General features: G+C 38.1%; 1 protein-coding gene across 7 annotated transcripts in view; it reads right to left on the reverse strand.

Annotated features, from left to right (window-relative positions):
• Nucleotides 1-3,183: 3,183 nt before the first annotated feature.
• Cntln (centlein) overlaps nucleotides 3,184-16,388 on the reverse strand; it is a 327,688-nt gene continuing 314,483 nt past the window's right edge. For all 7 annotated transcript variants that reach the window (XM_029566247.1, XM_008838744.3, XM_008838743.3 and 4 more), the window contains one exon: nucleotides 3,184-4,518. In XM_029566247.1, coding sequence (XP_029422107.1) covers nucleotides 4,414-4,518 — 105 coding nt within the window. In that variant the 3' untranslated portion in view covers nucleotides 3,184-4,413. The remainder of the gene's footprint in view (nucleotides 4,519-16,388) is intronic.

A 16,388-nucleotide genomic window follows, 5' to 3' on the forward strand; every position in this document is an offset into this window, starting at 1 on the left:
CCCCCTTTGTTTGTTTTATAAAAGAAGCATGTCCATTAGTGTGGTCACTGGTGGTGGGCTGGTTAGGATGAAGTGTGCTGGATGAGCAGCATGAATCACAGCAGGACAGCACCACGGGGAGAAGACAACATGATGGCTCTTACTGCAGTTGGGATTCAGAAAGTCCCTCTTCTTGTTGCTAGTCTGTTATTTTCTGGTGCTAGCTCATGGAACGGCTTTACCAGTTGCAATGGGATCCAGAGAGGATCTGTAGGAGAAATCACAGATGTGCAGCCTCTGCTCCAGTTAATGAGAGGGACAGGACCCAGATGGGATGTTGAAGGAGCTTACAAAAAACTATGGATTTGGGCAAAATTTTCTGTTTCTTATGATGCTTTTCCACAGGTGTTGGGTGGATTGAGAGGAACTACTGGCAGAAGGTGGGGCTATTGATTGTACCTCAAGGGAGAACTTTCTATTGAAAATGAGACGTAAGCATCTGATTATTGACAGTAGGCTCAGAAATAAGCAGATCTTCCTTCACCGTCAGGATGATGAAAAAGGATAGTTTAAAAAGCAAATTTTAAATCCAATAACAATATCATAGTAGATATGAGGGGTTACAGCAGGGGAAGGAACTGCAGGTATAGTTATTGAACAACCAGGTCAGTTACACCAGTCTGTTACTTTAAAGTACTGTGCAATATTTAGATAAATCTTGAGCAAAAACTAAATGCTCTTAAATAAACCCAGATAACATATATGTTTTTAATCTTTAAGCCAGTTCTTAGAAGTGTTAGCAAGATTAGATTAGTAACTACATAGGTTTAAATAGAGGTTGGATTAAACTTTGATTTTAGAATTTTTTAGATTATATATCATCTTTAAGTCTCATTTTTGTGCACCAAAAGTAACTAACTCAAACTTTCATAATTTCTAAACACCTTCTAGCTTTCCTTTCTCTTATGGAAATGTTGAGCCACCTTAATATTCATACATGAATCCTTCTTTTTTAAAATATTTCCATTCTTAAATCTAACATTTTCTCTTACTTGTTATCTTAGTATCAAAAGATATAACATTAAGAAATAAATTCACTATTTGTTCTGAGAACTTTCTCCCTAGGACTGCTAAGCAATATCTACCCCTATTTATAAGCCTCCAATGACAAACCAATATTTGATTCCACGAAAGTTTACTCTGGTGAATCAATGAGTTTATTGGCCTTATCTATGGAGAATCAGTGAGGGGTTCTATAAAGAATCATGGGCTGGGCATGGTGGCACATGCCTTTAATCCCAGCACTCTGGAGGCAGAGGCAAGTGAATTTATGAGATTGAAGCCAACTTGGTCTACATAGTGCACTCCAGGCCAGCTAGGGCTATATGGAGTCCCTTTCTCAAAAAATACAAAAAAGAAAAAAAAAATCATACATAAATTGTGCCAACTGAGTTAAAGCCAGAATTTCTTGGAGTAGCTAAGAATAAACTGTAGTATGAATTTGACAAATGTAATCTGAATTAATAACATCTAGGTAAACATTTTTTACTATAATCTGGTTTGATTTATCTAATATTAAGTCAAAATATCTTGTAAGGAATTCCCATGTCTGTTGGGACTTTTAAATTTTTCCTATTACATCTAACTTTGTGTTTTCAATTATAGATAAATATAATCTCATATTACTCTAGTAGTGATAAGCAAGACCTGCTGTTTTATTCTCTTAGGGTATGGCATGTGTGTGGTTGGCGCTATTCCTCTTGGAGCCCAGGGATCAGAAACTTTTGTGGGAGGTTCCCATTGGAAAGCATTGCTTATGGAAAATTAGAGCATCCATTAGCTGCATTTACTATAGACATTTTTATATTATAAGCAATTGTAGCCTCTGTTCAAAACATTTTACCACACAGCTATTTTTAAGGGCTCAGTGCCTTTACCCTTGAGCTGTTTCATTATTCTCTTCTGTGTCACAGTGTAAAGAGGGCAGTCTGACTCAGGAAAGAGTATTTGGAGGATAGTCTGAGAAAAACATGTCTGAGCCTAAAGGGAGAGTCAAATTCCGTTTCCACACCCAGCTTCCTGTTGAGCTCAAACATCATGTGACTATGTACCAATATAATTATATACAAAAGGCATTTGTTTCTCTGTAAAAACTGGCTTTCACTGGGCAGGAGGCTTGGATACATTGATAACTTCTGGACCCAAAGCACCTGTCCTCCTTACAACTTACACAGATTTGTTCAGATGATTGTAAATCTGCTGGGTCTTGCACTGGGAGCAGGACTCAATGAAAGTCAGAACACTTGATTTTGAAAGGTCACTCTCTGATAGCTGTAAATTTTTTAAGGATTAAGTGTGTGGAAGCTCCACTCATAATCAAAGAGGATCAAGCTGACAGAAGTATCTACCTTTAACAAAGATGCTGCAAAGGTGGATTAGTAAATAAAGTGCTGGCTGTATGAAGATTTGAGTTCAAATCTCCACCACCCACTTAAAAGCTAGGCACAGAGCTTTAACCCTGGTGGAGACAGGTGTATCTTGGGGGCTTGCTGGGAAGGCAGTCTAGCAGAAATGGCAAGTTCCAGGTTAAGTGAGAGACCGTATTATAAAGTGTAGAGAGGAACTTTGTTAAACTTATGTGGAAACATTTGTCATGTTTTATCAAACTGAGAATCTCAGTTCATGTTCTTCGTATGTGTCCTCATTTAAACCTTTGATTTCTTAAGTGTTCTGTAGTTTTTCTATGTAAGTACTGAAGATGTTTTGACAGAATCATATCTAAACATTTCACTCCCTGGGAAATAAACTGTAATTATAATTTTGGTTTCTACATGCTTATTAATGTATAGAATTACAGGTGAGATTTACTACACTGATCTTGTACATGGGCACCTGGATGAAACTTAATTTTTTGTTGCTGTTTGGTAACAAAATAAAATACACTACCCTATGCCTAAAAAAGTGTGGATTTAATAATGTTGACATGATGAATATGTAATGATGTTTTTTTAAAATGCAGAATTCAATGTTTGTGACTTGACAGAATTGCTTTCAACTTAGAACTGTGTCATTGTGGCTGTCACGTCCAAACAGTAGGGTGAAGTGAGGAAAGCAGTGGAGTCAGTCTCTGCTCCAAGGGCTCAGCCCTGCCGCTGGAATGTGTGACAGGGAGGATGAAAAATAATGAGAATTGTTGCATGCCAATAAATCTTTATTGATATACATTAAAATTTGAATTTCGTAAGATTGTACATGCTACAAACTATAATTCTTTTTTCATTTTAAACCATTTAATAAGGTATAAAAGCATGTTTAGTCTGTGGACCATATAAAAATAAGTGGCAGGCCAGATGTGGCTATGGGCCTTCATTTGACAGCCCCTGCTTTAATCTCAGGGGATCTACATGCTAAAAGGGGAAAGAAGAGAACAAACCACAGAATAAAAAAGTGAACAGCTCAACAAAACAGGTGATTTTATGTTAAATAATAAGGCGGTCAGAGAATATGTCTCTAAGGAAACCAATAAAGTGAACCCGAGAAATTAGAACCCAGATATGAGTAAAGTTAACGGCATAGTGTTCACAAAGGCATGCCGAGGGCAAGTGTGGAGGCAAGCATGAGTTCAGTGGCTTAGAAGATCCGACAGAGCACAGCAAGAATACAGAGAGGAGGTGGAATAAGGGGGCTGCTCAGGAATTCAAATAAGGACACTGCACCCCCCATAATGGTGAGACTACAGTTTGAATGAGCTGACCACGGCAGGGACAAACTGCTGCTAGGTCTGGCCCAACTTTAGATACAAGGCTGTGGCTCCTTGCTTATTTATATGATTGCACAAAGAGAGAGAGAGAGGAAAAAAATGTTTTAATTTTCTGCCAGATAGATCTTGAAAAACACAGTATCTCCTACATAATTCAGTATGTTGATGAGAATAGGTAACAACTGAGTCACACAGTTTATTTAACTAAGTGCTCATCCTTTAAGTTATGATGACTCACTTTATAGTATTTTAACAATACAAATTTGTTGTTCACTGGATCACATAAGTCCATTTATAACAGTTTTATGTAAAACACAGTTTTTTTATAAAACATAGAATACCATATCCTTTATTTACTCTTCTTTTAATAATCAGACCAGTTTGTATGTGCAAAGCTTGTTCTAGTTTCTTATGTACTAGAAGAAAAATCATTTTCAAGTTTGCATTGATTTGTGACAATATTTGTATTCAACAATCAAATGCTCAACTATTTCCTTTTAAATGGCCATGCACTTAATTAGTTTCACTTGTTCAGCAATTAATTAGTTTCAGAGACTTCTTATTTCGGTATTGAACCCAACTATTGATAGCTGGAGCAGATACTGTATCTGGATCACAATGCATGTTTTACAATCACATCAACATAAAGCTTTGAAAATAAGCTTCCGATTCTATCACCATCTAACATCTTTTATAATTGTGAAATATCCTTCAAGTAGTTTTTTGTTTTCATTTATTTTCTCCAGTACTGCTTCCAGTAAATATGAGGCAAAAGGGGGCTGTAAAAGAGGAAAAAAAGATTATCAAAACTCTACATTTTCTTCAGTTCAAAAATATATACTAGGGCTGACAAGATTACTCAGTGGGTAAAGGCACTTGCCACCAAGTCTGACAACCTGAGTTTGATACCCAGAACCCACGGTAGCATATGGTAGGAGAGAATTGACTCCTGAATTTGTCCTCTGACCACCACATGCACATCATGGTAGCTGCATACCTACACACACACAGACACACACACACGAAAGAGAGAGAGAGAGAAAGAGAGAGAGAGAATAAATGTAATAAAAATTGAAAAAATGGTTGATAAAAAACATACACTAAACATCATTAAACCATTAGAAGTTGGCCGGGTATGGTGGTGCATGCCTTTAATCCCAGCACTCTGGAGGCAGAGGCAAGTGGATCTCTGTGAGTTCAAGGCCAGCCTGGTCTACAAAGTGAGTTCTAGGACAGCTGGAGCTACAGGGAGACCCTTTCTCAAAAAGACAAAAAAAAAAAAAATTTAGCTAGGGGTAACTCTGCAGTCCTAATAGTACCCGAATTTGGCCGGGTATGGTGGTGCACGCCTTTAATCCCAGCACTCTGGAGGCAGAGGCAAGTGGATCTCTGTGAGTTCAAGGCCAGCCTGGTCTACAAAGTGAGTTCTAGGACAGCTGGAGCTACAGGGAGACCCTTTCTCAAAAAGACAAAAAAAAAAAAAATTTAGCTAGGGGTAACTCTGCAGTCCTAATAGTACCCGAATGGATGTCTTTTCAACTGATCTTCCTGGTTAGTGTGGGCAATTTTGGCTTTTCTAATAAAAATGATAAAAGAGCAGAAATAAAATGAAAAAAGATAAACGCCTTATTGAACAATTCATGGTTTACTGACCATGTTAATGATGTAATCTGCAATACAAGCAGCCAAGCCATTCATCTTCAATCAGCTGATCAATAGCAGGTTACAGTCATCTCTAGGGCACACAAGCCCACAGTAGTAGTACTATATGTTCATCACTCATAAAAGAACGAGCGAGAACTATCAATACACTTGTCTGTGTGAGAGCCCAACATCTCAAGTGTTGTAGAAGATTTCAGAGAGGAAAAAAATGGCAAAAGTATACCCATTGATTAAGTAGTTAAAGTTGGTCTGGTATATCAAAGTGTAATACACACATTTCAGAAACTGCTGAGTTTATGAAATGGGAGCACATTTTAAAATTTCATAATTGCAACAACTTTTCTGGTAGTTTTATTGTTCTCTCTGCTTCTCTGGTTTGCTGGTGGGATTTGGACACTTACAATATCGTTATATCATTATGGGTGGTAGGTAAGAGTCTGAATTGTTGCCTTATTTTCCATAGTTCTACCTAATTCCTTTTATTTACAAATTTCATTTTTGAGTAAAATGCTAAACTTACTCTTGTGAGTTGAGCAGTTTCCAACAGATGATATATTTAGACACTTTGCCTCTCTTTAAAAGAAGAGGTTTCTTGCGGGGGGCCTCCAATGAGGAGCACAAAGCCCACTGCCTGACCAGATGCTCACAGCTTCCTTTATTCTTTTCTTCTGGCTCCCCATCAAATTAGCCCCAACGTTAAACACAACTGTTGTCAAGCCCATTTTCTTAGACTGTAAGCTTCTGTAGGCTTTGTATAGCGCTAACACTCAGGATTTCAAACAGCCATCGGTTGCTAACCAAGCTGTGCGGGTGTGTGCGCCTAACCAAGCTGTGCGGGTGTGTGCGCCCTGCTGCCCTTGCAAGGTTCCTCACTTCTTGTCGACAACAGTTCAGAAGATTACTCAACCTTATGGAATTTTACAAGAAGTTTCTCATCTGTACTGTACAAGTCACTGTGAAATGCTTATTTACTTTTATTCAGTTTTCTATGTCCCCACCAGTGCTGTCACTGAGTTACACGTTTATCCTTTTGTTCTCCCTTTGTTTCTAAAGATATTTATTTATTATTTTTATGTGTATGAATGTATTGTCTGCATGTAAGCGTATCTGTGCTGCGCAATGCCAGAGGAGGTCAGAAGAGGGTATTGGATTCTCCCGAAGTGGACTTATGACAGTCATTAGCCACCATGTGGGTGCTGGGTCCTCTGCAAGAGCAGCTGGTGCTCTTACCCACTGAGCCGTCTCTCCAGCACCTGGTTTTTCCTTTGTAACAAACTAATTCCCACATTTTTTTTCTAAACTCAGCATTCATCCTGATTGCTGTTTATAAACTTGATATAGGTCAAAGAGATCTTCAAAAAATTTTTTTTTGCTTGATAATCTCATACATTGTGTGTATGTTTTGGTTGGATCCATCCCCCCGAAGTTCTCTCCTATCCCACCACCACTTTTCCCTCTCAACCTCACATATGCTGTTTTTAAACACACAGAGTCCACTTATCTGCCTGTATGTGCATGGGTGAAGGACCATCTGCTGGAGGACAGTCTCTCAGGAACCACATCCCTGAAAAAACCCAGACTGTCCCTCCTCCAGCCACCATCATTTCCAAAAGATCCTGAGCTAGGGGAAGGATTTTATGAGCCCCTCCCTCATCCATGCTAGGATTCTTGACTGGCTTGATCTTGTAGGTCATGCACATGTAGTCAAAGCTGCTGTGAGTTCACGTATGCCCAGCCCTGTCATGCATGTCCAACAAGAAAATTAATTTTTAAAAATATATACTGCAAATTGAGGAGATAGTTCAATGGGTAAGAGCATTTATTGCACAAGCATGAGGATCTGAGTTCAGAACCACAGCACCTAGGTAAAAGCTGGATGTGATGTGTGCACCTTTATAGGTAACCCCAGTGTTCTGGGGTGAAGACAGGAGGATTACTGAGGCTTAGGCAAGCCAGTTCAGCTGAAAAATGGCAAATTCTAGGTTCAGTGAGAAACCCTGTCTCAAGAGGATAAGGTGATAGAGCAGGACACCTAGTGTCCTCTTCTGACCTCCACAGTGTGTGCATGGCTGTGCTGTGCACATCCACATTTACACACATGCATACATCACACACAGAAATGAATAAACATATAATTGTCAATCCTAAGGAATTTAGAATAGAAAATCAGTGTAATTTTATAAGAAAATTAAAATAAAGATTAAGAAAAGTCAGAATTATAAAATCTCTCATAAGAGGGTTATAAAACATTTCACAAACATATAAATTGTTTTCAAATGAATTTATCTTAAAGTAACTCTCAACTAGAAATTTTTATAGATACCCTTCTGACCTGACAAATAGTTTCTGCCTTCTGAGTCTTACTATGCACCAAGAGCTTCAGCTTTAAAAATAGTATCTCTTAATAAGTTTATACTATTTTTTATATATTTAGCATAATTTTAATAAGTTGTATAGATAAGATTTTCTGCTTAATCTAGGATTAATTCATAAAAATTCTTGTGAGACTGGTTAAGAAAGAAATTCTAAGTTAATAGCTATTTTGGTTAATTAAGAGTCATTACTTATATCACATACAGATCACTATTAAATTTTAATACCACAAATTACTGTTAACCTAAGGTTAGCTAGACTATGACATAATCTTTAATGATGCATAAAAGCTCTTCAAAATATTTTTTATCTGTTTTCATTTTAAAGTATCTGTATGCACGTGTCTACATGACGGTATTTACATATGAGTGCACGTGTTGTTGGAGTCCAGAAAAGGGTGGCAATGATCTGCCTGATATGGGTGCTCAGAACAGAACTCAGTTTCCCCCCAAGAGCATTATGTGTTCTTAACCACTGAGTCATCTCTCCAGATCCTCTTGAAAATTTTAAAAGAGCTCCATGAACATTAAATCTCAGCATATATCTCTAGATTGGTTAGAGTTAGAACTGAAATAGTACTTAAAATATGGCAAGCCTTGGAAAATGCTTTAAAAATCCCTGTGGTTTGCTTAATAGTTTGAGGTCACATAGCATTCTGGGGTTGCAGGCTTGCACCATCGTGAGGTGAGCTTTACTTAAAAATGTGTAAAATATTTGTATAAAGACCTAGGAGACTAGCATCTTCTACTGTGGAGTCCATATTAAGTGCAAATTTTACAGTCAATGACACTATCTCTACATGTGTTCTGGAGGTAGCTAAGCCTCTCCTGGAAATGCCTCAGATACAAAAGCACAGCTGCCCTTTAGTAACAGGGTTTTAGGTTGGATTTAAGCGGCAACTTGACTGGCCAGTAGCAAAGAATTTTTTTTTCACACCCACTCCATCAAATAAGTCTGAAACAACAACCTAACAAACACACTGCCTTGGTTCTCTCCTTGGGTGGTATGTGCTAGATTAGAAAGTCCAGAGTGTCTGAGAGATTTTCTTCTGTTCCTATCAGCGTGGGGTTACACAGCTCCACATTCCTGGCACTAGGGAAAACGTGGATGGGGAACATATGATACTGAATGAGACTTCTTGGTAGGAAACCTAACAGGGATATCTGAACAACTAAAATTTTACTTGGTCTATTCGTTATCTTCTCGGGTTGTCCCTGTTGCAGAATGTGATTTCCATTTCTGGGGGGATTTCCCTGAAGTTTCAACACATAGTTCCAGCTTCTTTTACATATAAACACCTATCCCTATCGATGTTTGTTTTGTCTTTAGAAACTGGCACGACACTGTCCAAAACTTATCATTCGCACTTAGAAGTTGTGGTTGGTGTTTCTGTATTAAGGTGAGATATAAATGCAGACGTTTGAGTTAATCAGAAAAATATGAAAGCCTAACTTTCATGACTGCAAAACAGAGATAAAACAACAGCACTAGGGCTGGAGAGATGGCTCAGTGGTTAAGAGCACTGACTGCTCTTGCAGAGGACTCGGGTTCAATTCCCAGCACCCACATTGTGGCTACGAACCCTCCTTAACTCCAGTTCCAGGAGAATCCAAAGCCCTCATCTGATCTCCGTGGCACTGCACAACACGGGTGCACTCACATACATGCAGACAATATGTTCATACACATAAAAATAATAATTTTTAAAAAATCAGCACTGACTGGAATATCTCTTACTAACTTACAAATGATATTTTTTTTATTGAAACAACCATATCTCTGAAATCTAAGGGATATGACTATTTTTAAAAATGATTAATTAATTAATTAATTAATTATCTATCTATCTTTTTGAGACAGGGTCTCCCTGTAGCCCCAGCTGGCCTTGAACTCACAGAGACCTGCCTGCCTCTGTCTCTCAAGTGTTGGAATTAAAGGTGTGTGCCACCACACCCAGCTGTCTATCCTATTTATAAGGTCCTTGGGAAAGTAAGATACTTGAGGATTCAGAAAAGGAACTGTTTATCAAATCCTTGATGGCCTGGGTAAGTTATATAAGATGCAAGAGAAATGTATGAATGTTTGAATTGGCTGTAGTCTTGCCTGTAAACCCAACAGTATTTCAAAGCCTATGATTAGGCCTCTTGTCTGGCTCCTGAGGGCTAATAGAACTCTGTTTGGATAATTGGCTTATAGTGGGCTAACTCTTGGTCAATGGATCCTCCATGGGAGGCAATGATCCTCACTGACCCACGCCTATCAAGTCATTTTTAACAAGCTAGTGACATGTATGCTCATAGATCGGAGACTACTAATGTTCCTTCTCCTTTAAGACAACGTGTTGGACAATGATACCATCCTAGAGAGGATATCATTTCCATAAACCTCCATGGCATCAATTTGGACCCCTGTTTCCTTTGGTGGACTCTAGCCTTACAATGAGAACTGACACATTCCTGCTTTATCCCACTTCCCACACCTGCTGCAAGAACTTCCACTAGGGAACTTATCTTACTGACAAAGATAGGCAAGTGTAGGGCAAATAATATATTTATTATCAGTATTGTTCTATCCTAAAATGATGCATTTTTACTAAAGCAAGAACTATATATAGTAGGGGACATATCTATTCCACACATGCGCCTTTCAAACACAGCTGATTTAGTTTGTTTCTCTGTAGCTGTGACAAAACATTCGAACCACTACCAACCTAGGGAGGAAAGGGTTTATTCAGCTTACATATCCCAGATCACAGGTCATCAGGGAGCCCAAGGTAGGATCTCAGGGCAGAAACCTGGAGGCAGGAGCTGGATCACAGGCCACAGAGGAATGCTGCTTACTGGCTTGCTCCCCTGGCCCCAGCTCAGCTTGTTTTCTTATGCAACACAGACCCACCTGCCCAGGGGTGGCACCACCCACAGTGGGCTGGGCCCTCCCACATCACTCAACAATCAAGAAGATGCCCCGGGCCAGTCCACAGATCAGTCCTATGGAAGCAATTCCCCAATTGAGGCTCCCTCAACCCAGGTGTGTCAAGTTGACACTAAAGCTCTCCAGCACAAGAGGCAGGTTCTTAGGAGTTTATAATCTATTATAAAAATCAGGAATCCCTCCTTATACAAACATCAAACAAATTATTTGGGGGCTCAAAAGGACTGGGTATAAATATCAATATTCACAGTATGAATCTGACCAATGAATTCAGGGAAGAAACAACTTAATCGATACCAAAAATATTTAGTAGTGTCTATGAATCCACTTCATTTCCGACAGCTCTACAAGTCGTGCTCTGAAGGGCTAGTTGGCCTAGACGTTTTACAAACCAAAGATTCTATTACTTTACAATTCTTCCTTTCATATAGCTACTCAGGATAAAACCTAATCATAAATCTGTATGAAAAGTATCTCAATAGAATGGGATGAAAAGGTTTGGTCTCAATGTGCAAGAATGGGGTAATTTTAATCTCTACTGGTCCTCTGCATAATCCATAAGCTTATGGCACAATTTGCTTTTCAATTTTTTTAAAGGCTCCAGTGGATGAACCCACACCAAAGGGCATTTGAGAACACAAATCTGACTCTATAGCTCCCCCTCCCTCTCTATATACACATACACATATGTATATGAGAGCACAGAAATTTGGTGGGGGATTAGAAAGGAGGTTCCAGATACGGGAGAGGATCTAAATATGATCAAAATATATTGTATGTAATTCAAAAAATTAAAAAATGTTTTAAATATGTGTGTATGCATGTGTACTTGAGTGCAAGTGTTCCATGGAGGCCAGAGACATCAGATACCTCTGGAACTGGCATTGCAGACTGTTGTGAGTTGCCCAGTGTGGGTGCTGGGAACATAACTTGGATCCTCTACAAGACCATAAGCATTCTTAACTACTGAGCTGTCTCTCCAGCCCTGCTTTTTGTTTACAATTAGCACATCATAGAAGATAAAAGGTTATTCTTTGGCTCTGAAGGAACTTACCTATCAGGAGGAAGAATCTGCCTATACTATACTTAGCTACCCAAATCTGGACTTATTTCAAGTGCCTCCAAATATTTTGGAAAAAAGAAAGTAAAATTACCCTATATAAATTAAGTCATAATGGAAAGGAATATTACCTGTGGGTCCCATATACTACCTATATATCCTAAACAATTTATTCTTATTATTTTTTAATGTGTATGAGTGTATTGCCTGAATGTGTGTTAGTGCACCCATGTCATGCAATGCCCTCAGAGGTCAGACGAGGCATCAGATTCCCCTGGAACTGGAGTTATGGATGGTTCATAGCTACCATGTGGATGCTGGGAATTGAACCCAAGTCCTCTGTAAGAGCAGCCAGTGCTTTTAACTGGTGAGCCATCTCTCCAGCCCCTATCCTAAGCAGTTTTGCTAGATATATGCAACATAAATTTTGTCATGTTAACCATTTTAACTTTATTACTTAGTGGCATTAAATATGTTCATGTTGTTGTCTTTCTTAATTTCTAAACAGAAATCTAGTATGCTAGAATCTGAGCTAGTTGAATTAGTCCTTACACAACTGCAATCATACAGTATTTGTCCTTTTGTGTTTGGCTTATTTCATGTAGCATAATGTCTTTATTATGTATTCATTATAAGGTTTCTTCAAGATTCATCAATGTTGCAGCAGGTATCAGCATAATATTTCATTCTTTTTTAAAAATTTGGTCTTTTTGAGACAGGGTCTCCCTGTAGCCCCAGCTGTCCTGGAACTCACTATGTAGACCAGGCTGGCCTTGAACTTACAGAGATCCTCCTGCTTCTGCCTCCTGAGTGCTCGGATTAAAGGTGTGCGCTAATACTTCATTCTTTTTAAGGCTGAATAATCGTGTGTGTGTGTGTGTGTGTGTGTGTGTGTGTGTGTGTGTGTGAGATGTTTGTCTACACATCCATCAACAGGCATCTGGTTCATTTCCCCTTTGGCTATTGAATAAGACTGTTATCAACATTCTGTAAGAATACCTGCTTAAGACCCTGCTTTCAGTTCTTTTAGCAGTATGCTCAGAAGTGGAATTTCTTAGTAATGTAACTATACTACTTAAGTTTTTGAGGAGCTGATGAAGTGTTTTTCACAGCAGCTACCCCATCTTGTATTATCATCCACAATATATAAGGGTTCCAATTTCTCCCCTTCTTCACCACTACTTGTTATTTTCCCGTTTTCCATTTAAAATTCTTTGAGGACCTGAATTGTTCCCTTTGTTTGCCCATGGGGACCAACACTTTTATATAATAGACACCTGAATGTTTTTGAGCAAATCACACTGCTAATCTGAAGTATATAAAGCAATTAAACTGACCATTGATAGACAACTTGAGGCAAACCCTATTTGTATTAGGGTGAGACAATTTTAGGATACTAGTTATAACCTATTTTTTATAGCACAAAACTGCATGCTACCACAGCAAGAAAAGCAGTTACCACAAAACAGATAATATAGGTTAGAGTCTAATTGTTTCAAAGAATTACAACAAATGTCATTTTCCTGATATGAAAGCAGGCTTCAAATTGTTACATAAAGTATTCAAGCAGGAGGAGTACAGAATTTCAACTCTTACTTCAGCTAGATATGTGGAGTAAGTCTGTGGGTCTGTATGCTTATATGATGTATGAGAGAGGGTAAGTGTGCAAGCATGTAAGCATGTGGCACATGGGTTATGAATGCAATGCAGAAAGCAATCACAGAAGAGAAATCTTCAGATTTCTAAGAAACTTTCAGTTAACCTTCAGGCTGGTAGTACACTCTAGTTACAAATGCCAGGGAGGTTTATAAAACTTTTCCACAGCCATACTACAGGGCATTCTATAGAATAGAATTCTAAATATTTTTTAATTGATTTTTTTGTGTATTTCATACAGAACATCTCAAACAATCTTAAACATCTTTATGCCCCCATCCTAAATGGCACCCTCCCATAGCTGCCCTCCTCCGACTGGAGCCCATATACTCTGTTAATCCCTGTTACTGCCCACTGTGTTGTCAGTGCCCCCAGCCATTCCCCAGTGCAAGTCCATCCACTGAGTCTAGTCAGCCTATCTAGTCCCTTGTTTTAGGAAGATCAGTGTTCTTCATCTAGAATGGTCCTTGGACAGGACCCCTTTATTAAACTTCATCCGCCCAAGGCTCAGGGACAATCATGGAAGAGGGAGTGGAGAGATTGTAAGAGCCAGGGAGGATGGGAATGACCACATGGAAACAGAGTCCTATAAGCTCTTGGGAACCTGCTCATATGATTCTATGGCATAGGTGTCAGCATACACAAGTCCCATGCAAACTCAGGCAGACAGTAACCCAACATAGAACTGAGAAAATAAACAGGAGACCCCAATCTTATCTAAATTAATGTTGGCAACTAATTACTGCTAGATGAAGAATTCTACATATTTCTTTTTCTTTTTAAAATATTTTTATTTATTATTTTCATTTTATGTGTATGAGTGTATTGCCTGCATGTATGTGAGTGCACCCATGTCGTGCAATGCTGTGGAGGTCAGAAGAGAGCTTCGGATTCCCCTGGATATGGAGTTAATTAAGGATGATTCGTAGCCACCATGTGGGTGCTAGGAATCAAACCTAGGTCCTCTGCAAGAGCTGAGCTATCTCTTTCTTAGAGAAGACATCGTGGAAAGTAAACCATTTTAAATTTCAGTATTTTAAATATCTGAAGCAACTAACTGGAAAATAAATATTTAATGCCAAGAAAAATTCCTCATCAGAATCCAGACAGTATTCTCAATAACTTATGGTAGGAAGACTTTTTAGTATGGTCCCAATACAAGTATACTGAGTTTTTATCTTTTTGTTGTTCATATGAAGTATATTCTTAAATGATTACAGTAAACTGAAAAGAACCAGACAAAAGGCTCTATGATAAGTTAAGGAAAAACACATTCCTTGAAATACTGTTAACCTACTAGAAGTTCTATGGCTCCAATCACTATTGAGTATTTCTTCCCTATCAAACCTGGCCTCTTGATCACTAAAACTCTTCAAAGTGTCTTCATCTTTCTCATCATACAGGGTATTAAGTAATCTGTCTTTGATTTTGGACCATTTATGCACTCTCATTACTGCTAAATGTGGACAGTATTTTCCCTCAGCGTCTCTGTTGCTATGAGCAGGGCGTATCCTGCCCCACTGCCTCCCATCTTGACTCTGCTACTTCCCTACTTTCTGATGTCACGTACCTTCTGAAAGCACAACTCTTGCTCAAAAGCCAGTATCATCTGGTCCTAGCTCTATTTTCACTCACTCTTTAAACTACATTAAAAACTCATTTTTAAGGGGTATTTCCCATCTCAGATAATCATTAATTTTCTTGTTTGTCTTTGTCAGAAGACATTTTTAAAGTTTAAAAACATATTACTATGAAAACAAAGTCCAAATAAAATATGAAAATAAATTAAATATATCTATACTATAGAAATATGAAAGCAGATCTTAGAAAGGCATTTTCAATGTGGTTCTTATTAGGAAACTGTAAATTGCAGAAAAAATATTAAATACATGGAATTACTAATTACAACTACTTGAAATAATGAGGTTATAGCCTTGTGTTCTATAATTAAAAATACACATACATTGCATATAATTTATATGTTAAAAGTTTATACATTTTTTTTCTGATACTCTCCGGTTAACAGTGGCAGTAATTATTACATTATATAGTTTGATTCAGTCACATGGCAAAAATGGCTTCTTATTTTATGCTGAATATATTGTCAATATAAAAATTCATCATGTGAATAAAGTCAAAAACCATGGGGCCAGATTCCTCTCTATATTCTCAGGGTTCTGTCTCATATAGCACCCAGCACAGAGGAGGAGCAGAAAAGCTAAGTTCTCCTATAACTTTACCCTTGAAATATTTAATATCATTATACCAGTGTCCATTTAGGTAGGGTTTTTAGGGAACGTGTTCAATTATTCCACAACTCAAAGGTCATATAAATGCAGATACAGGGAGACACAGTCATAAAGTAACCAAATGTGTGAACAAGCAGATTTATATTTTTTGCCCACACAGTCCTGTGAATATCTCTGACTCAAGGAAAATAGGTGGGCAAAGAAAATATTTGTGAAAATGCAGGACAAATATAAATGCTGAGACTGAAGGAGAAGAAAAGAAGTGACCAGCAACAATGAAAAGATGTGTTTTCTAGCTTATGGATTTTTCCCTTGGGCATAATTATAAAGTGACATCCAAGTGCGACCATTGAAATTCCTATTTTTTCTTCACAAAATTCAAAGACATCGGCAAAACCACCTATGTCAGTAATAAAAATAAAAGTCTTTGACTTTTTAAATGTTATCACACTGTCACAGTGGAATAAAATTAGCTTGAAAAATGATCTAAAGACATGTGATGCAGTTCATTATGTATAACAGCAACAGCAGCATTTCCCAGGGTTCATAAAGGCTGCTCCATTAAATTTACCTCCAGTCAATAATTAGGAGTCCACAAATAAACCTGGGCAATTAAATCAATACTACCAGGCAATTATATTCCTGAGTCCAGGCTCAGTGGCACAAAAAAAGCACTATATCAAAATGCAGTATTAAGCAGTCCGATGCTGTTTCCAAC

This window comes from Nannospalax galili, unplaced genomic scaffold (assembly GCF_000622305.1).
Source record: "Nannospalax galili isolate Female #2095 unplaced genomic scaffold, S.galili_v1.0 scaffold219, whole genome shotgun sequence".
Lineage (NCBI taxonomy): Eukaryota > Metazoa > Chordata > Mammalia > Rodentia > Spalacidae > Nannospalax > Nannospalax galili.